This window comes from Salmo trutta, chromosome 10 (genome assembly GCF_901001165.1).
Source record: "Salmo trutta chromosome 10, fSalTru1.1, whole genome shotgun sequence".
In the NCBI taxonomy this organism is placed as follows: Eukaryota; Metazoa; Chordata; class Actinopteri; order Salmoniformes; family Salmonidae; genus Salmo; species Salmo trutta.
This window is the reverse complement of record NC_042966.1, coordinates 13,672,192-13,693,821: the sequence shown is the minus strand read 5'-3', so window position 1 is coordinate 13,693,821 and position 21,630 is coordinate 13,672,192. Positions and strand designations below refer to the sequence as shown.

Below are 21,630 nucleotides of genomic sequence, written 5' to 3'. Positions count from 1 at the left end.
GCACCTCAGGTGTAAATGTCAGTTGGCTTTTCATAGCCGATCATTCAGTTAGAGACAGCAGGTGGGTAGAGAGAGAGTCGAAAATAGCAGGTCCAGGACAAGGTAGCACCTCCGGTGAACAGGTCAGGGTTCCATAGCCGCAGGCAGAACACTTGAAACTGGAGCAGCAGCACGACCAGGTAGACTGGGGACAGCAAGGAGCCATCAGGCCAGGTAGTCCTGAGGCATGATCCTAGGACTCAGGTCCTCCGAGAGAAGAGAGAAAGAGAGAGAGAATTAAAGGGAGCATACTTAAATTCACACAGGACACTGGATAAGACAGGAGAAATACTCCAGATATAACAGACTGACCCTAGCCCCCCGACACATAAACTATTGCAGCATAAATAATGGAGGTCAAGACAGGAGGGGTGGGGAGACACTGTGGCCACGTCCGACGATACCCCTGGACAGGGCCAACCAAGTAGGATATAACCCCACCCACTTTTCCAGAGCACAACCCCCACACCACTAGAGGGATATCTTCAAACCACCAACTTACTACCCTGAGACAAGGCTGAGTATAGCCCACGAAGATCTCCCCCACGGAATGAACCCGAGGGGGGCGCCAACCCGGACAGGAAGATCACGTCAGTGACTCAACCCACTCAAGTGACGCACCCCTCCTAGGGACAGCATGGAAGAGCACCAGTAAGCCAGTGACTCAGCCCCCTTAAATAGGGTTAGAGGCAGAGAATCCCAAGTTAATAGGATTTTTACCGTATTGTAAAAGTGATATGGAATTGTGTTTGGTTGTCAACTCAACCAAATATCAACTTTCGAATGAGATATATCTTCTGCATGGATAGCTCCATCTGTGCCACTGAGTCTGGCTTTAATTCCAGTCTGTCTACAAATTAATAATTTTTATTTTGGATTCACGTCTCCATTTCAACCAAAAAGCGAAGTTAAAGAATAAGACTAAATCAAATCAAAGCAAACTTGAAATACAGTTTGATTTGACTTAATCATATTCGTTAACTTGTATTTTTTGTTTGAGCTGGAGACGTGAATCCAACATATTTATTATTAACTTGTAGATTCCATTTGAAAGGCCTAAATAGCATCATTGATGATGTATGATTGATAAAGTAGGGTTCCATTTCATTTGCTCTGTTGAACCTACAGTACTCTTTGGAATGACTTCAATAGCAACAGTGAATCTATTAAGTAGAGATTTCTCCCAATTTTTTGTCATGATAGTACAGTACATTGGTAATAGTCAGTGACAAATATCAAAGCTAAGCAGCACTGGGCTTGGTTAAAACTCTGGATGGGAGACCAAATGAATAGATGTAGATAGATCAAATCTCCAGTAAGAAGTGAATATCTGATGTTTGAAATGTACAAATTCAACATATTTTATACAAGATTTGTCTATGTTGAAAATTGGTTCTGATGACATAATCCTATGGTTGAAATTTGACCCTCAAAACAACAGTTTACGACGTTGATGACTTTCTTTGAATCCAATATATTTTCCACGTAGATTCCACATCACAATACGTTGACAAATGACAATGAAACAACGTTAATTTAACCAGTTTGTTCCCAGTGGGTAGTTACAGTGCATTCGGAAAGTATTCAGGCCCTATCCCTTTTTCCACATCTTGTTACGTTACAGCCTTATTCTAAAATAGATTAAATAAAAACATGTCTTCATTAATCTACATACAATAACCCATAATGACAAAGCAAAAACAGGTTTTTAGATTTTTTTTGCAAATTTATTGAAAATAAAAACCAGAAATACCTTGTTTATATAACTGTTCAGACCCTTTGCTATGAGACTGGAAGTTCAGCTCAGGTGCATCCTGTTTCCATTGATCATCCCTAAAATTTAATTTGAGTCCACAATTGATTGGACATGATTTGGAAAGACACACACCTGTCTATATAAGGTCCCACAGTTGAAAGTGCATGTCAGAGCAAAAACCAAGTCATGAGGCCGAAGGAATTATCCGTAGAGCTCCGAGACAGGGTTGTGTTGAGGCACAGATCTGGGGAAGGGTACCAAAACATTTCCGCAGCATTGAAGGTCCCCAAGAATACAGTGGCCTCCATCATTCTTAAATGGAAGACGTTTGTAACCACAAAGTCTCTTCCTAGAGTTGGCTGCCCGGCGAAACTGAGGAAACTGAGAAAATCGAGGGAGAAGGGCCTTGGCCAGGGAGGTGACCAAGAGCCCGATGGTCACTCTGACAGAGTTCTAGAGTTCCTCTGTGGAGATGGGAGAACCTTCCAGAAGGACAACCATCTCTGCAGCACTCCACCAATCAGGCCTTTATGGTAGAGTGGCCAGATGGAAGCCACTCCTCAATAAAAGGCACATGACAGCCCACTTGGAGCCTACAGCCCGCTTGGAGTGCCAAAATGCACCTAAAGGACTCTCAGACCATGAGAAACAAGATTCTCAGGTCTGATGAAACCAAGATTGAACTCTTGGGCCTGAAAGCCAAGCGTCACGTTTGGAGGAAACCTGGCACCATCCCTACGGTGAAGCATGGTGGTGGCAGCATCATGCTGTGGGGATGTTTTTCAGCGGCAGGGACTGGGAGACTAGTCAGGATCGAGGGAAAGATGAATGGAGCAAAGTACAGAGAGGCCCTTGATGAACGCATGCTCCAGTGCTCTCAGGAGCTCAGACTGGGGCGACGGTTCACCTTCCAACAGGACAACGACCCTAAGCACACAGTCAAGACAACTGATGAGTTGCTTCGGAACAAGTCTCTGAATGTCCTTGAGTGGCCCAGCCAGAGCCCGGACTTGAACCCGATCGAACATCTCTGGAGAGACCTGAAAATAGCTGTGCAGTGACGCTCCCCATCCAGCCTGACAGAGCTTGAAAGGATCTGTAGAGAAGAATGGTAGAAACTCCCCAAATACAGTTGTGCCAAGCTTGTAGCATCATACACAAGAAGACTCGAAGGCTGTATTCGCTGCCAAAGGTGCTTCAACAAAGTACTGTGTAAAGGTTTAAATACTATGTAAATGTGATATTTCAGTTTTTAATTTTTAATACATTTGCAAAAATATTGAAAAAAAACTGGTTTTGCTTTGTCATTATGGGGTATTGTGTGTAGATTAATGAGGGAAAAAAACTATTTAATCAATTTTAGAATAAGGCTGTAATGTAACAAAATGTGGAAAAAGTCAAAGGGTCTGAATACTTTCCAAAATGCACTGTATGTTATGTGAGTGGACTGACAGCCGGAGTCAGTCCACCCACATACCCTCACACTCGCACCCCTTCCACCTCACCAGTCTGTCTGCCACTCGGTTAGAATTGCAGCACACTGACAGACACTGAAGTGGCTATGTGTCTCTATCTGAAGCGAACACAACAGGGAGGGCAGGGTGACAAAAAATTCCATGTCACAACGGTGCAAGAGAGAAAGAGAGAGATGTAATAGAAACAGAAGGTTTTGTTGTGTCTTATTTTGTGAGCTGCAAGTCTGGTCTGGAGCGGACTGCGTTTCATCCTCCGCCTGTCAGTTCCCATGGAATTTTCCCCAAGCCTGCGCCAATATAACTTTAAGCATTTTTCCAAACTCTATTTAGCAAGCCAGGGAGCTCGTAGAGAGAGGAGCTCTGCTGCTCAACCTCTCCCACAGAAGTTCCATATGGACGACACGTGGAGTGAGATCTGCCAGAAGCAGCTGGTAGCACTTTAGGAGTTCAGGCTCTCTACAATTTCATTCTAAATGCGTAATACACCTGCTGTTTATATTCCCTGTTCAGATCTGCTACAAGCCAATATAAAGTACATGGCAAAATGCAGTGATAATCGAGTAATGATTGGGATCATTAGCACATGCTGCAGGGTCTGTCATTGTTACGAAGTATGAAGAGCTCAGAAGCAGAATACTTTAGCAGTGAAGTGAAAAGGTTTTCATCTGAATGCTGTGCTACATTAAATGAATATAACTAGCCACATTTTAATCTGTTCTAGTGGTTTATATGATTATAACCGTGAGTTATTTTGGTGTTGAAGATACTTGCTTTCTATTGTAAAGGATCTGTACTTTGTTACACACTTAACTGTATGTGTGGCAGCTCATGGGCTTGGCCGTGTACAACAGCATCACCCTGGACATCCGCTTCCCTCCCTGTGTCTACAAGAAGCTTCTGACCCCGCCCGTGGTGCCGTGTGACCCCGATACCCCCGTTGGCATGGCGACCCTCACCCTGGACGACCTGCAGCAGGTCATGCCTGTATGTACACGACACAAGCTGTGACTCAGCTCTCTTAGTTACCCTCTCTCACTGGCATTCTTTCCCTACACTCTTCTCGTAAGGATCACAAGTACAATAATATTGCTTGCGGTGGTAATAAACCATGGGAAAGTAACATTTGTTTACTTGCAAAGTACTCTGCTTTTCAAAAATAATAATGTACATAGTCAAATGAGTGGATATGATGCTTATGAGAGTACTGCCCTGTTTTAGAAAGGTTTACATTGTCTCTGGTTTAGTGTTGATCTGTTTATGAATATGGCCCACTGGGCAAACACTGGTTGAATCAATGTTGTTTCTACGTCGTTTCAATGAAGTGACGTTGAACCAACGTGGAATAGACGTTGAATTGACGTCTGTGCCTAGTGGGGGATGTATGGTTGCTAGACTAAGATGTTATATAGACTGTGTTAGTTAAAAAGACTGTGTTAGAATTAACTGCAATATGGCATTGTTCCTACTTATAGCTAAATGTACAGGAATACATGCAATATGCATAAATAATGTACTTGTAATGATGTGAGTCATGGGGTCTAAGGAAATGCTCGTGCGTCACAGGCGTGTGAAATAATCAACCAGGCTCACATTCCATACAGTCCCAGAGTCTCACCCTGCCACCAGTCTTGTTATAACAGTATGGCTGCAGCCAAGGTGAGATGAGACTGAGCTGCAGCCAGGTCACAGAGGTGCCGTTACAACCATCATCACCTCACACCCCGGTAAAAGCTGCCCATAGATGTCACACACAGGAGCCCAACACTGCTGATTAAGATCTCCTGGTGATGGCAGCTTTTTTTATTGAACAGGAAGATTCAAGGATGCCAGGCTAGCTGTAGTTTGTTAGCTGTCTAGGAGGAGAGATGGAGAGGAGAGATACAGTTCACGTGGCATGACATGCTTCTCTTTAGATTTTTTTATGAACTCCCAAATGAATATTCTGCAATTGCCATCAAAGTTATGCTTTGTTGTTATAATATTTCCTTATCTAATCCTGTAGTTCCTCATAATATGTTGATTTTTCATTTGCTAGTCAGTGATTGAAGCCTTGACATTTTCCAATATTCACCAGCAGAGGGCTGTCAAGCCCAACTTTTGCACATCGCTGCTTGCACGTTTGAACTCCACAAACGCAAAAGAACAAACCAAATCTATATTAATCGTATAAAAATGTTGTATGCACATACAATACATTACTGTCACTAAGACTAGTATTTACCTGCTTTTTGTGTAATTGTATAGCTTTTTATGCAGTATGCATCTCATTGCGCTGCGTTTTGTCGAGTCAGCCTTGCTGAGGCCAGATGTTGGTTTTTTACTGGGCAGCTGGCCTTCTCTTTGTTTGCATAACGGCCTCTGGGCGTTTATTTGCTCCCTGTTGAATACTTTTTCCTAAATTGGTGGAGGGAAAAAGGGAAAAAGCTACTGCAAGTTCTTTAAAAAGACATGCTAATAGTGCCCAGCACTGACGTCAAACACATGCAATTGTTCTTCAAATGATTTTGCATTGTAAAATGTACTTCATTTTATGAGGTGTGGATTGGAAAAGCATAATCGCAGTGATGTCATGTAATATACATACAGCATACAATGGTTATTTTGTTTCCTCAATACGTTTTATAGATTGTGTAGTGGCAAAGGCTTTACATGATTTTCAGTAATTCAGTAAAGAAAATTCAGTCATTAGATATCAATAATAAAATGAAGTCAGATTTTCCTCCATGAAACGTTCTATGAACATAGTGTACTGTGCTGCATAGGGCAGACGTTCCCACCGTGGCAACTTTCAAATGGCAATTTGTTTTCCTCTTAGCTTTTTTTCCATTAGTCCTTCACAGATTTAGAAGGAGACCATATACTTCATAAAGACTGGTTGCAATCTACAGTACCAGTCAAAAGTTTGGACAAACCTACTCATTCAAGGGTTTTTCTTTATTTGTACTATTTTCTACATTGTAGAAAAATAGTGACGACATCAAAACTATGAAATAACACATATGGAACCATGTAGTAACCAAAGAAGTGTTAAACAAATCAAAATAGATTTTAGATTTTAGATTCTTCAAAATAGCCACCCGTTGCCTTGAAGACAGCTTTGCACACTCATGGCATTTTTTCAACCAGCTTCATCTGGAATGCTTTTCCAACAGTCTTGAAGGAGTTCCCACGTGCTGAGCACTTGTTGGCTGCTTTCCCTTCACTCTGCGGTCCAACTCATTCCAAACCATCTCAATTGGGTTGAGGTCGGGTGATTGGGGAGACCAGGTCATCTGATGCAGCACTCCATCACTGTCCTTCTTGGTCAAATAGCCCTTACACAGCCTGGAGGTGTATTGTGTAATTGTCCTGTTGAAAAACAAATTATAGTCCCACTAAGCACAAACCAGATGCGATGGCGTATTGCTGCAGAATGCTGTGATAGCCATGTTGGTTAAGTGTGCCTTGTATTCTAAATAAATCCCAGATAGTGTCACCAGCAAAGCACCCCACACCATCACACCTCCTATTCCATGCCTCAGAGTGGGAAACACCTACTCTGCGTCTCATTTGGTCTCAGATTTCTACCGACCTAATGTCTATTGCTTGTGTTTCTTGGCCCAAGCAAGTCTCTTCTTTTTATTGCAGTCCTTTAGTAGTAGTTTATTTGCAACAATTCGACCATGAAGGTCTGATTCATGCAGTCTCCTCTGAACAGTTGATGTTGAGATGTGTCTGTTACGTGAACTCTGTGAAGCATTTATTTGGGCTGCAATTTCTGAGGCTGGTAACTCTAATAAACTTATCCTCTGTAGCAGAGGTAACTCTGGGTCTTCCTTTCCTGTGGTGTTCCTCATGCGAGCCAGTTTCATCATAGCACTTGATGGTTTTTGCGACTGCACTTAAAGAAACGTTCAAAGTTCTTGAAATGAACCGGATTGACTGACCTTCATGTCTTAAAGTAATGATGGACTGTCATTTCTCTTTGCTTATTTGAGCTGTTCTTGCCATAATATGGACTTGGTCTTTTACCAAATAGGGCTATCTTCTGTATACCAACCCTACCTTGTCACAACACAACTAATTGGCTCAAAAAAAATCCACATGTCTTCACTATTATTCTACAATGTAGAAAATAGTAAAAATAAAGAAAACCCTGGAATGAGTAGGTTTGTCCAAACTTTTGACTGGTGCTGTATATAAAAAGCATTGCTTATAGATTTAGTCTTGTGTTTCAGGATCTTGCTCATGGGCTGGCAGAACTTCTCAGCTATGAAGGCAACGTGGAGGAGGACTTCTGCACAACCTTTCAGGTTGGGAAAACACATTCATTCTTGTTCACAATAACACCTGTGAAACATAATGTCTTTGACTTCACAATAATCAATACTGTTACAGCACAAGGGAAGCACTCCACTAATGTGATGATCATTTTAGGTGTCGCAGGAAGAACTAGGTGTGATCAAGTCCTACAATCTGAAACCAGGAGGAGATAAGATTCCTGTTACCAACCAGAACAGGAAGGGTAAATGAGGAGTAGACAGACTGCCAAAGACCAGAGGAAAGACAACTGTCCTGCAGTAGCATGTGATATCTAACAGTGCCTTTCAGACTATGTGGCATTTGTTTGTTCTCTCATAGTTGAATGATTGTTTGATTATTCTTGTCTTTGCAGAGTATGTCCAGCTGTATGTAGATTTCCTGCTGAATAAGTCCATTTACAGGCAGTTTGCTGCCTTCTTCTATGGCTTCCACAGCGTGTGTGCCTCCGATGCTTTGTTGGTAAGAATATCAAGACTTTTACTATCAAAGTGAATAAATTAATTCTAATTGGTGTGACCAACTGTAGAAAAACGTTATGAATTCCAACTGTCATTATAGGTTTTTGGATAAAGTATATCACTGTCACAGAGAATTCAGAGGACATCATTTCAGTGCCAGCTGGTCCTGTTTGAAGTGTCAGAAGTCAATAGTTTAGTCAACTCCTATAGAACGCTTTCTGATTAGGCAGCATCGTGATCGTGAGGCCCGGAGAGGCAACGAGGAGTGCAGGATTGGAAGCTCAACTGTGTGTGCGTGCATGTGTGTGAGTGAGTCTACTGTTCTTCGCTGCCTGTTCACAGAGGCTCCCCACCCCCTCTCTTGGCACAGGCCTCCTAACGGGGGTGTTTTGTGTGTGTGTGTGTGTGTGTGTGTGTGTGTGTGTGTGTGTGTGCTCTGTCTCCACTTAGTGACCAGGGCTCATTGGGCCAAAAGGGGGAGGCTCGTATGAGTGGCCTATTTAAAGAGTACGTAGGGAACCACAGTGGCGTCCACCATGAATATCAATCAGACAGACCACAAATCTGCTGTATTCATGCAGAACCAGCCCAGCTTTAGGGTTAGATTTGCATGGTTTAACATGAGAGGATCTGGATCACTCTGGTCGTTGTCAGTTGGTTTCCCAATAGTTATTTAACTGTTGCTAGGCTCTGTGAGCCCTGTGAGTATCCTCACTGATCTGCTGACAGAAACCTATCAGCGTACTGTGTAACTAACAAGGAGTGAAGTACAGGTAACACCAACATAAGGTGTCTTATTAGGGCATTGGGCCACCACGAGCCAGAAAAGCTTCAATGCACCTTGGAATAGATTCTACAAGTGTTTGGAACTCTATTGGAAGGATGAGACACCATTCTTCCATGAGAAATTCCATCATTTGTTTTTTTGTTGATGGTGGTGGAAAACGCTGTCTCAGGTGCCCCTCCAGAATCTTCCATAAGTGTTCAATTGGGATGTGATCTGGTGACTGAGACGGCCATGACATATGGCTTACATCGGCCATGGCATATGGCTCAGCAAAAAAAAGAAACATCCCTTTTTCAGGACCCTGTCTTTCAAAAATGATTCATAAAAATCCAAATAACTTCACAGATCTTCATTGTAAAGGGTTAAAACACTGTTTCCCATGCTGCTTGTTCAATGAACCATAAACAATTAATGAACATGCACCCTTGGAACGGTCGTTAAGACACTAACAGTTTACAGACAGTAGGCAATTAAGGTCACAGTTATGAAAACTTAGGACGCTAAAGAGACCTTTCTACTGACTCTGAAAAACACCAAAATAAAAATGCAGAGGGTCCCTGCTCATCTGCTTGAACGTGCCTTAGGAATGCTGCAAGGAGGCATGAGGACTGCAGATTTGGCCAGGGAAATAAATTGCAATGTCCGTACTGTGAGACGCCCAAGACAGCGCTATAGGGAGACATGACGGACAGCTGATCGTCCTCGCAGTGGCAGACCACGTGTAACAACACCTGCACAGGATCGGTACATCCGAACATCACACCTGCGGGACAGGTATAGGATGGCAACAACAACTGAACGAGTTACACCAGGAAGGCACAATCCCTCCATCAGTGCTCAGGCAGTCCGCAATAGGCTGAGAGAAGTTGGACTGAGGGCTTGTAGGCCTGCTGTAAGGCAGGTCCTCACCAGAAATCACCGGCAACAACGTCGATCTGTGGGCACAAACCCACCATCGCTAGACTGGCAAAAAGTGCTCTTCACTGACGAGTCGCGGTTTTGTCTCACCAGGGGTGATTCGTGGTCGGATTCGTGTTTATCGTCGAAGGAATGAGCGTTACACCGAGGCCTGTACTCTGAAGCAGGATCGATTTGGAGGTGGAGGGTCCGTCATGGTCTGGGGCGGTGTGTCACAGCATCATCGGACTGAGCTTGTTGTCATTGCAGGCAATCTCAATGCTGTGCGTTACAGGGAAGACATCTTCCTCCCTCATGCCGTACCCTTCCTGCAGGCTCATCTTGACATGACCCTCCAGCATGACAATGCCACCAGCCATACTGCTCATTCTGTGTGTGATTTCCTGCAAGACAAGAATGTCAGTGTTCTGCCATGGCCAGCGAAGAGCCCGGATCTCAATCTCATTGAGCACGTCTGGGACCTGTTGGATCGTAGGGTGAGGGCTAGGGCTATTTCCCCCATAAATGTCCGGAAACTTTGCATGTGCCTTGGTGGAAGAGTGGGGTAAAATCTCACAGCAACAACTGGCAAATCTGGTGCAGTCCATGAGGAGGAGATGCACTGCAGTACTTAATGCAGCTGGTAGCCACACCAGATACTGACTGTTATTTTTTATTTTAACCCCCGCTTTGTTCAGGGACACATTATTCAATTTCTGTTAGTCACATGTCTGTTGAATCTTGTTATGTTCATACAAATATTTACACATGTTAAGTTTGCTGAAAATAAATGAGAGGACGTCTCTTTTTTTGCCTGGTTTATATGGTTTTTTTACCCCTTTTTCTCCCCAATTTTGTGGTATCCAATTAGTAGTTACACTCTTGTCTCATCGCTGAAACTCCCGTACGGACTCGGGAGAGGCGATGGTCGAGAGCCATGCGACCTCCGAAACACGACCCAACCAAACTGCACTGCTTTTGTTTCCCTCATTTACTGAAGTGTTTCCATTATTTTGGCAGTTACCTGTACTACCTCAACCATCCTTAATAGGCAAACCATGGTCCATATCTGGACCCAGAACAGCGTCAATATGGAACGAAGGTGACATATGCACAATTAAGACATGCAAAAATGTTAAGAATTGCAGGAAATAAGTTTTAAAACAAACATTTTCTTTCCATCCTATGGTAAAATGTGTAGAATTGCAGAAAATCTGCTTTAAAACTGCAACATTTCTCTCCACCAACAAGAGGTGTGTGTTTATCGTGGACAGTGCCTGAGTTGGGGTAGGGGTTTATTAATACACTGATAAATGTCAATGTACATCTGGACCTTTGCCGTCTAGGAAATGTGTGTGAACTGACCCTTTCTAATAGTATTTGAGAACCCCTGGACAACACCAAGTAATCGATCAATTAAAGTTGACAAGATTGAAATAGACTGGGGTACTGCAATTAACTGTGTGTAGTGAACTGTCAGATAAGCTGACAGCAGTGAGCTCAGGGATCTGTCTGGGCAAGGATTCTGCTGTACCAGCAAAAACAAATATTTGACTGTTCAATTATCTGTTTGGTGTACGTGTCAGTGAATGCCAGAGTCGGTATTTACTGTACGCCACAACCTAACCGACCCCACCACAAACCACAGTCAAACATTAATTAGCCTAACTGCTTTTCCCTTTGCAGCAAATGTAGCATGCTGATTCATCCTTTTTGGATACTGTAGATAGAAAAGAAACACAAAAATAGAAATGTAGTATGCATGTAACAGCAATATCATTTTCAACAGGATCAACCCCTACAAAAATATCCATAAATTATAATCCGCATAATAATTCACATTTCCTGTTGCTACTGGATTATTTCCCTGCTGCAGCAAACTGGGTCAAATTAATATCCTACATTTGTATTAGTCCACTCAGTTCTTGCAAATCAGGAGATTTTCCCTCTTTGCTTTCCAAGGCAGTGCATGCGCCTATAAGCAGGCTCGTACTATACATGTATGTTCATGCTGGTCAATGATAGTGTGACAGTGGGATAGAAGCATGTAATGTACATGTAGGAAAAGTCAGCTATAGCCCCCCCACATAGCCCCACGCCAGCGAAAGCAATCGTCTTTCAAACCAGCTCATTGTGACAGTTGCACAACAGTTGTCTACGCTCTCATTGGTTATGCAACGCTGCTTTGACAGTTGTAACTCACCAGCTGCCTGGTGGGGTGAGGGAAGAGGGGGTGTGGCAGACAAGGTTTGAACCGTCCCAGATTCTTCAGTAACTCTATATCCCAGCTGGAACTTGCCATTGGCTTGTCTTTCTCTAACTAGTCAACGGGTTGTATTTCTGTTTGCACTCCGTGGACACGGTGAAACTCTGATGCTGTGAGGTGGTTGTGTAGACCGTGCACTGCCTGACACAGACGTCTGGGTGTGTTTTGATAAGGTGGAGTCACAGATATAAAGAGTGCATGGGAGTGAATGTGGTCAAGGACCGAGTGATACAGAGAAAATATGCAACTATGTCAAATAGGGTTTGCAAAATGAGGCCAAATGTATCAAGTTAGCAACAGATTGGATACTGTATCTGATAAATACAGTTTAGGCAGTGTGTGACACAATGATCCATACATATGGCACGCTGATCATGCACCCCATTCCCTTACTATGACACTGTACCATAGTCATTGATGGTTCTGTTTAAGTGCACATTTTGTGCAGCACTAGTGCAATGAACAGGGATTCATGATTCAGACTACCATGATCGTAACTAATTGTCTTGTGTCATGCAGTAGGTTACTTTAAATGGGCAACTCCACTTCCTGATTTTTTTTGGTTCATTAAGAAATGCTAGCAATTAGCTTCAGCCGGTTGGTGTGTGACTGTGGCAAAGTCGGTTTGACTTTGGATAGCCTAGCTCTGGGGCTAGTTAGGGTCCGTCAACACCATGTAAATGAGACAATATTTTCATGTTGCACACCTTTTAGTTTTCTCATGAAATGCTTTCAATATTTGTATTTGAATTTCTACAATGTATAATTGGTTAGAGGTTTTAAGTCATTGAAATTTGGAGCTATTGGAATTTTTATGTATTGTCCAATGTAAATTGTGTAATTTTACAGATAGTCGCTAACCAGCCCTACCGGGATATCCAAAGTCAACCCAAATTTACCACAAGCATTACAATCGGGTTGCGTGCAGCTGTAGTCCGAATTGGTGATTACTTGTGTGCTGCCAGCTGTGGTTATGTGGGTAGGATTGAAACAAACTCAAATTTACGCTAGGATGCAGTAATGAATACAAGTCTCACAAAACTTAGTTTTTGATTAGAGTGACTGACCAAAATGATCCTACTTCCACTTTGTAGTCAATTTTGACAGTAGAATAAATATTTCTGACACATATTGTTGCCACGTAGGCTGTTTTCTAAATGAGAAGTTGCTCTTTAATGGATAAAATTCCATCCCATTGGGCACATACTAGTTGAATCAACGTTGTTTCCACGTCATTTCAATTAAATTATGTTGAACCAATGTGAAATAGACATTGAATTGATGTCTGTGCCTAGTAGGATGGTAGTGATTAGTTGGCTTGTGAAATCCTGTAGTTTCACTGGAATCCCAGGTGTCCTGTATTTTCATATCCTGTAGTTTTACTTGTCAGACTACCATGATATTGATTCCTTGTCTTGTCCTTCTTGTTTTAGTTGCTGAGGCCAGAGGAGGTGGAGATCCTGGTGTGTGGCAGTCCCAACCTGGACATGAGCTCTCTGCAGAAGGCAGCCCAGTATGAGGGCTACAGCAAGACTGACCCCACCATCAGGTACTGTAAACCCATCATCATATCATTCATTTTGTAAAAAGGCTTGATATTAAAGCCATTATCCTGAGTTTCTAAATGACCATTGAACAGTAGGAAATATCCCAGATGGTGAATTTTACGCAGGGATGAGCCCTGACCTCAACCCCATCGAACACCTTTGGGATGAATTGGAGCGCCGACCGCGAGCTAGGCCTTCCATTCAGTCACAAGAGCATTAGTGAGGTCGGGCACGGATGTTGGGCGATTAGGCCTAGCTCGCAGTTGGCGTTCCAATTCATCCTAAAGATGTTCAATGGGGTTGAGGTCAGCGCTCTGTGCAGGCCAGTCAAGTTCTTCCACGTCGATCTGGACAAACCATTTCTGTATGGACCTCACTTTGTGCATGGGGGCATTGTCATGCTGAAACAAGAAAGGGCCTTCCTCAAACTGTTGGCACAAAGTTGGAGGCACAGAATCGTCTAGAATGTCATTGTATGCTGTAGCGTTAAGATTTCCCTTCACTGGAACTTAGGGGCCTAGCACAAACCATGACAAATAGCCCCAGACCATTTTTCCTCCTCCACCAAACTTTACACTTGGCACTATGCATTCGGACAGGTAGCGTTTTCCTGGCAACCGACAAACCCAGATTCGTCCATCAGACTGCCAGATGGTGAAGCATGATTCATCACTCCAGAAAATGTGTTTCCACTGCTCCAGAGTCCAATGGCGGCAAGCTTTACACCACTCCAGCTAACGCTTGGCATTGCGCATGGTGACCTTAGGCTTGTGTGTGGTTGCTCGGCCATGGAAACCCATTTCATGACGCTCCCGGCGAACAGTTATTGTGATGAAGTTGCTTCCAGAGGCAGTTTGGAACTCGGTAGTGAGTGTTGCAACTGAGGACAGACTATTTTTACGCGCTACGCCCTTCAGCACTCGGCGGTCCCGTTCTGTGAGCTTGTGTGGTCTATCACTTTGTGGCTGAGCCGTTGTTGCTCCTAGCCGTTTCCACTTCACAATAACAGCACTTACAGTTGACCGGGGCAGCTCCAGTAGTGCAGAAATTTGACAAACGGACTTGTTGGAAAGGAGGCATCCTATGACGGTGCCATGTTGAAAGTCACTGAGCTTTTCTGTAAAGCCTTTCTACTGTTTTTTTATGGAGATTGCATGGCTGTGTGCTCGATTTTATACACCTGTCAGCAACGGGTGTTTCTGAAATAGCTGAATCCACTTGTTTGAAGGGGTGTCCACATACTTTTGTGTATATATAGGGCATACACTGCATGAGGAAAGTATTCAGACCCCTTGACTTTTTCCACATTTTATTACGTTAAACCTTATTCTAAAATTGATTCAATATTTATTTTTTCTCATCAATCTATACACAATACCCCATAATGACAAAGCGAAGACAGGTTCTTAGACATTTTTGAAAATGTATTCAAAATGAATAACATAAATACCTTATTTACGTAGGTATTCAGATTCTTTGCTATGAGACTCGAAATTGAGCTCAGGTGCATCCTGTTTCCATTGATCATGTTTCTACAACTTGATTGGAGTCCACGTGTGGTAAATTCAATTGATTGGACATTATTTGGAAAGGGAAACACCTGTCTATATAAGGTCCCACAGTTGACAGTGCATGTCAGAGCAAAAACCAAGCAATGAGGTTGAAAGGAATTGTCCGTAGACCTCCGAGACAGGACTGTGTCGAGGCACAGATCTGGGAAGGGTACTAAAATATGTCTGCAACATTGAAGGTCCCCCAAGAACGCAGTGGCCTGCATCATTCTTCAATGGAAGAAGTTTGCAACCACCAAGACTCTTCTGAGAGCTGGCCACTGAGCAATCGGGGGAGAAGGGCCTTGGTCAGGAAGGTGACCAAGAATCCGTACATGCAACAATGTCAACGATTTTACTGAGTTATAGTTCATATGAGGAAATTGTTCAATAAAAATAAATAAATTAGGATTTCACACGACTGGGCAGGGGCGCAGCCATGGGTGGGTCTGGGAGGGCATAGGCCCACCCACTTGGGAGCCAGGCCCACCCACTGGGAACCAGGCCCAGCCAATCAGAATAAATTTTTCCACACAAAAGACCTTTATTACAGACAGAAATACTCCTCAGTTTCATCAGCTGTCTGGGTGGCTGGTCTCAGACGATCCCGCAGGTGAAAAAGACGGATGTGGAAGCCCTTGGCTGGCGTGGTAACACGTGGTCTGCGGTTGTGAGGCCAGTTAGACATACTGCCAAGTTCTCTAAAAAGACATTAGAGGTGGCTTATGGTATAGAATGTATTATTTATTATTTTCTGGCAACAGTTCTGGTGGACAGTCCTGCAGTCAGCATGCCAATTGTACGCTCACTCAAAACTTGAGACACCTGGGCATTGTTTGTCTGACAAAACTGTACATTTTAGAGTGCCCTTTTATTGTCCCCAGCACAAGGTGCACCTGTGTAATGATTATGCTGTTTAATCAGCTTACTGATATACCACACCTGCCAGGTGGATGGATTGTCATGGCAAAGGAGAAATACTCACTAACAGGGATTTAAACAAATTTGTGCACAAAATTAGAAATAAGTCGGAAGTTTACATATACTGAGGTTGGAGTCATTAAAACTCAATTTTCAACCACTCCACACATTTCTTGTTAACAAACTATAGTTTTGGCAAGTCGGTTAGGACATCTACTTTGTGCATGACGCAAGTAATTTTTCCAACAATTGTTTACAAACAGATTATTTCACTTTTAATTCACTGTATCACAATTCCAGTGGGTCAGAAGTTTACATACACTAAGTTGACTGTGCCTTTTAAACAGCTTGGAAAATTCCAGAAAATGATGTCATGGCTTTAGAAGCTTCTGATAGGCTAATTGACATCCTTTGAGTCAATTGGAGGTGTACCTGTTGATGTATTTTAATTCCTACCTTCAAACTCAGTGCCTCTTTGCTTGATATCATGGGAAAATCAAAAGAAATCAGCCAAGACCTCAGAAGAACAATTGTAGACCTCCGCTAGTCTGGTTCATCCTTGGAAGCAATTTCCAAACGCCTGAAGGTACCACGTTCATCTGTACAAACAATAGTACGCAAGTATAAACACCATGGGACCACGCAGCCGTCATACCTCTCAGGAAAGAGACACGTTCTGTCTCCTAGAGATGAACGTACTTTGGTGCGAAAAGTTCAAATCAATCCCAGAACAACAGCAAAGGACCTTGTGAAGATGCTGGAGGAAACAGGTACAAAAGTATCTATATCCACAGTAAAACGAGTCCTATATCGATATAACCTGAAAGGCCGCTCAGCAAGGTAGAAGCCACTGCTCCAAAACCGCCATAAAAAAGCCAGACTACGGTTTGCAACTGGGGGACTGGTGGGGGTGGGGTCTCAGATGGTTAAGGGGCAGCTCTTGGGGAACTGTGGGGGGAGATCTTGGAGGGCTGGTGGCCTGGTGGTTGGGAGCTTGGGCCGGTGGTTGATGGATTGCTGGTTCGGGTCCCCGTTTTTGACCTTGTGGGAGATCTGTCGATGTGCCCTTGATCAGGGCGTTGACCCTGGTTGCTTCTGTGTGGCGATCTGTTAGATGACTAATGTGATGTAGTTGTTGAGCGGCTTCACTGCAAGTATTTAGGATTTTTTAAATATTCAATTAAAAAAATATTTTTAAAAAATACTTTCTGTAGGTAATGCATCTAATGAGTTAAATTGTCTGTCTCTGTGGTCAGGGCATTCTGGGATGTGGTGCTGGCCTTCCCTCTGGAGCTCCAGAAGAAGCTGCTCCATTTCTCAACAGGAAGTGACCGTGTCCCTGTGGGAGGAATGGCCGACCTCAACTTCAAAATCTCCAAGATTGATGCATCCACCGACTGGTGAGATACTGCAGATGTCCTCACTGTGTTCTTTCTTATTAATTGTAAACATTTTGAAAAGTACTAAAAGCAGACCTCCTTTAATCAGTTGCTATTGTCACATTTGATTTATATCGAACAGCAACTTTGAACAAACGTGAATTCATAATTTACCTTTTCTTCCTCGCCAGGTTGCCTATATCTCACACATGTTTCAACCAGATCTGCCTGCCAACATACAAAAATAAAAAAGAACTGAAGCAGAAGTTAACTATTGCCATTTCAAACGCAGAAGGGTTTGGACTGGAGTGAACTCTGATCTACAAACCACAATGGTGAAACTGTCATTTATCTTGTTTTGCTGTCAGTAGGGTGTGTACATTTGGATATGTTCAGACATGCTATTGGTATACCAGTAAGCTCTCCGCTTCAAATGTTTTTAGCAATTAACTTAACCAGTCTGTTTGTATAGAAATATGAGTGAAACGTTATATTACAGGTAAAGCTTTCAGAGCACTTGTGTTTGTGCTCTAAATACCTTTGCCTTTTGGAAATGGAAATGGACATGGAAAAGGTTCTGCCCAGTCCAGTAACAATGAAGTAGTTTATTAAAGTAAGGGGTTGAATGTAAGTTAGATCCGGGCTGTTTTGGACTCTGATAAAATATCTAGACAGTCTGTCAGTACTGAGGTGTAGGTTCTTAGTGACAGAGCCCATCTCTCTTCCTGAACACAGTATCTGTACTCTCTGTCTTTGACGAAGGCCTTTTCAGGCTTAAGATTGAACTCATTCTGAGACTGTTGGTAAATTATGAACACAGAGATTGTCTCATTGGTATTTATACTAATATATTTTGTTGTCAGAGGTCTCAGTGGTTTTAAAACATTTGGAAGAAGTTCCTGTTGTGTTATTTGTGAGCAGACTTTTTAGACGATCCTTTCAGGATGTTTTAATGTTAGAGCCTGAAAGGGAATCAAGCTTCAGTAGAGTTTTATCATGTTACAGTAGTTGTGCTGGTTTATGACCACTGTTAATGTGAGAACTTTGGGTATACCTCTTTTGCTCCCCAATTGTCGGTAATGCCTCTCGATACAGATTACGTCTTATGGATACGCTTGGTACATTTGGCATATTGCATGAAATGGTTACAAAACACCAATAGGATCATGATTGATATCAAGGCAAATAAGAGTTCTATGGACCTCACACACCTGCAGGTTAGAATGATAAAACGGGTGTATGAACTGTACAGTGTCGGGAACTATATAATTTAATGCGGTTGTAAAGCGATGTCTATTGTAAAGTGACACCTCTTGTGTTGTAGTAGTTAGCTCACTCTCAGGATGTCCACATTTCATGTACTGTACGACTCTTCTGAAATTATGATCTTGATAAGAAACATAAGGTATTTGTTAACGCAGTGGAAAGGTAAACTGCTTTATTATTTAAAAATAGTTATAGTGCATGGGTGACGGAGAGAATCAAAATGGTGCAGTTTGAGGCCATGGTGCGGAAAGGGATGCGGGTGCTGGAGATGGGGGTGTGTGCTAGTGGGTCTGGGCAGGGGTGAAGTTGTGGATTTTTGTATGCCGTCGTTTGTATGTGTATATTTTGTATTGTTTATCAAATAAAATCAAATATTTAAAAAAAGGTATTTGTTAAAACCGATCCGTTATGTAAGTGTCACTCCTGTTTCATTTAGCGTCATAGTAACCAAGTTTACCAGGGTTAGAAGATCTTGCCTTAGATTTAGGCCTCCCTCATCACTCTCTCCTCAGAGAATGGACACTTACAGTACAGAAAGACTACCTGTGCTTCTGTCACAGGAGCAAGCTGTTATTTTGATTTATGGGCCCATGTCAGCTGTTTATAGTTCTCCCCAACAGTGAGAAAGTGAAGTTGAAATACATACCACCAACTGTCATGTAATGGAAGTTGTTTAAAATATCAGCTTTGTCTTATAGACTAGACTGGACTATACTAACATAGTAAACAAATCTGGGACACTCAAATTAGTTAGATATTTTATGTTTGGTATGGTTACATGAGACAACTGCTACTCTAACTTCCGCGATGCATACAAAGCCTTCCCCCGCCCTCCCTTCGGCAAATCTGACCATGACTCCATGTTGCTCCCATCCTATAGGCAGAAACTAAAACAGGAAACACCTGTGCTCAGGTCTATCGAACGCTGGTCTGACCAATCGGATTCCACACTTCAAGATTGCTTCGATCACGTGGACTGGGATATGTTCCGGGTCGCCTCAAACAATAACATTGATGTATATGCTGACTCAGTGAGCAAGTTTATTAGCAAGTGCATCGGAGATGTTGTACCCACTGTGACTATTAAAACCTTCCCTAATCAGAAACTGTGGATTGATGGCAGCATTCGTGCAAAACTGAAAGCGCAAACCACCGCTTTTATTCATGGCAATGCGACTGGAAACATGACCGAATACAAACAGTGTAGTTATTCCCTCCGCAAGGCAATCAAACAAGCAAAGCATAAGTATAGAGACAAAGTAGAGTCACAATTCAATGGCTCAAACACAAGACGTATGTGGCAGGGTCCACAGTCAATCACGGATTACAAAAAGAAAACCAGCTCCTTCGCGGACATTGATGTCTTGCTCCCAGATAAATTAAACAACTTCTTTACTCGCTTTGAGGTTAATACAGTGCCACGAACACAGCCTGCTACCAAAGCCTGTGGGCTCTCCTTCACCGTGGCCAACGTGAGTAAAACATCTAAACGTGTTAACCCTCGCAAGGCTGCCCGGCAAAGACGGCATCCCTAGCCGCATCCTCAGAGCATGCACAAACCAGCTGGCTGGTGTGTTTACGGACATATTCAATCAATCCCTATCCCGGTCTGCTGTCCCCACATGCTTCAAGATGGCCACCATTGTTCCTGTTCCCAAGAAAGCTAAGGTAACTGAACTAAATGACTATTGCCCCGTAGCACTCACTTCTGTCATCGTGAAGTGCTTTGAGAGAGTAGTCAAGGATCATATCACCTCCACCCTACCTGATACCCTAGACCCACTCCAATTTGCTTACCACCCCAATAGGTCCACAGACGATGCAATCACACTGCTATCCCATCTGGACAAGAGGAATACCTATGTAAGAATGCTCTTCATTGACTACAGCTCAGCATTCAACACCATAGTACCCTCCAAACTCATCATTAAGCTGGAGGCCCTGGGTCTCAACCCCAACCTGTACAATTGGGTCCTGGACTTTCTGATGGGCCGCCCCCAGGTGGTGGAGGTAGGAAACAACATTTCCACCCCGCTGATCCTCAACACTGGGGCCCCACAAGGGTGCGTTCTCAGCCCTCTACTGTACTCCCTGTTCACCCATAACTGTGTGGCCATGCACGCCTCCAACTCAATCGTCAAGATTGCAGACAACACTACAGTGGTAGGCTTGATTACCAACAACGACGAGATGGCCTACAAGGAGGAGGTGAGGGCCCTCGGAGTGTGGTGTCAGGAAAATGACCTCTCTCTCAACGTCAACAAAACAAAGGAGATGATTGTGGACTTCAGGAAAGAGCAGAGGGAGCACCCCCCCCCATCCACATCAATGGGACTGTAGTGGAGAAGGTTGAAAGTTTTAAGCTCCTCGGTGTACACATCACGGACAAACTGAAATGGTCCACCCACACAGATAATGTGGTTAAGTAGGCGCAACAGCGCCTCTTCAACCTCAGGAGGCTGAAGAAATTTGGCTTGTCACCTAAAACACTCACAAACTTTTACAGATGCACAATCGAGAGCATCCTGTTGGGCTGTATCACCACCTGGTACGGCAACAGCACCGCCCTCAACCGCAATGCTCTCCAAAGTGTAGTGTGGTCTGCACAACGCATCACCGGGGGCAAACTACCTGCCCTCCAGGACACCTACAGCACCTGATGTCACAGGAAGGCCAAAAGATCATCAAGGGCAACAACCACCTGAGCCACTGCCTGTTCACTCCGCAATCATCCAGAAGGCGAGGTCAGTAGAGGTGCATCAAAGCTGGGACCAAGAGACAGAAAAACAGCTTCTATCTCAAGGTCATCAGACTGTTAAACAGCCATCACTAGCATAGAGAGGCTGCTGCCAACATACAGACTCAAATCTCTGGTCACTTTAAGAAATGTATTTAGTAAAGGTATCACTAGTCACTTTAAAAAACGCCACTTTAATAATGTTTACATATCCTACATTACTCCTCTCATATGTATATACTGTATTCTA

General features: G+C 43.3%; 1 protein-coding gene across 1 annotated transcript in view; it reads left to right on the top strand.

Moving 5' to 3' along the window:
• The window catches only part of hectd2 (HECT domain containing 2), a 36,623-nt gene extending 17,596 nt beyond the window's left edge, over nucleotides 1-19,027 (top strand). Inside the window, exons 15-21 of the mRNA XM_029764487.1 lie at nucleotides 4,096-4,254; nucleotides 7,488-7,562; nucleotides 7,687-7,774; nucleotides 7,925-8,031; nucleotides 13,414-13,529; nucleotides 17,255-17,398; nucleotides 17,569-19,027. Coding sequence (XP_029620347.1) covers nucleotides 4,096-4,254; nucleotides 7,488-7,562; nucleotides 7,687-7,774; nucleotides 7,925-8,031; nucleotides 13,414-13,529; nucleotides 17,255-17,398; nucleotides 17,569-17,689 — 810 coding nt within the window. The 3' untranslated portion in view covers nucleotides 17,690-19,027. The remainder of the gene's footprint in view (nucleotides 1-4,095; nucleotides 4,255-7,487; nucleotides 7,563-7,686; nucleotides 7,775-7,924; nucleotides 8,032-13,413; nucleotides 13,530-17,254; nucleotides 17,399-17,568) is intronic.
• Nucleotides 19,028-21,630: the final 2,603 nt, after the last annotated feature.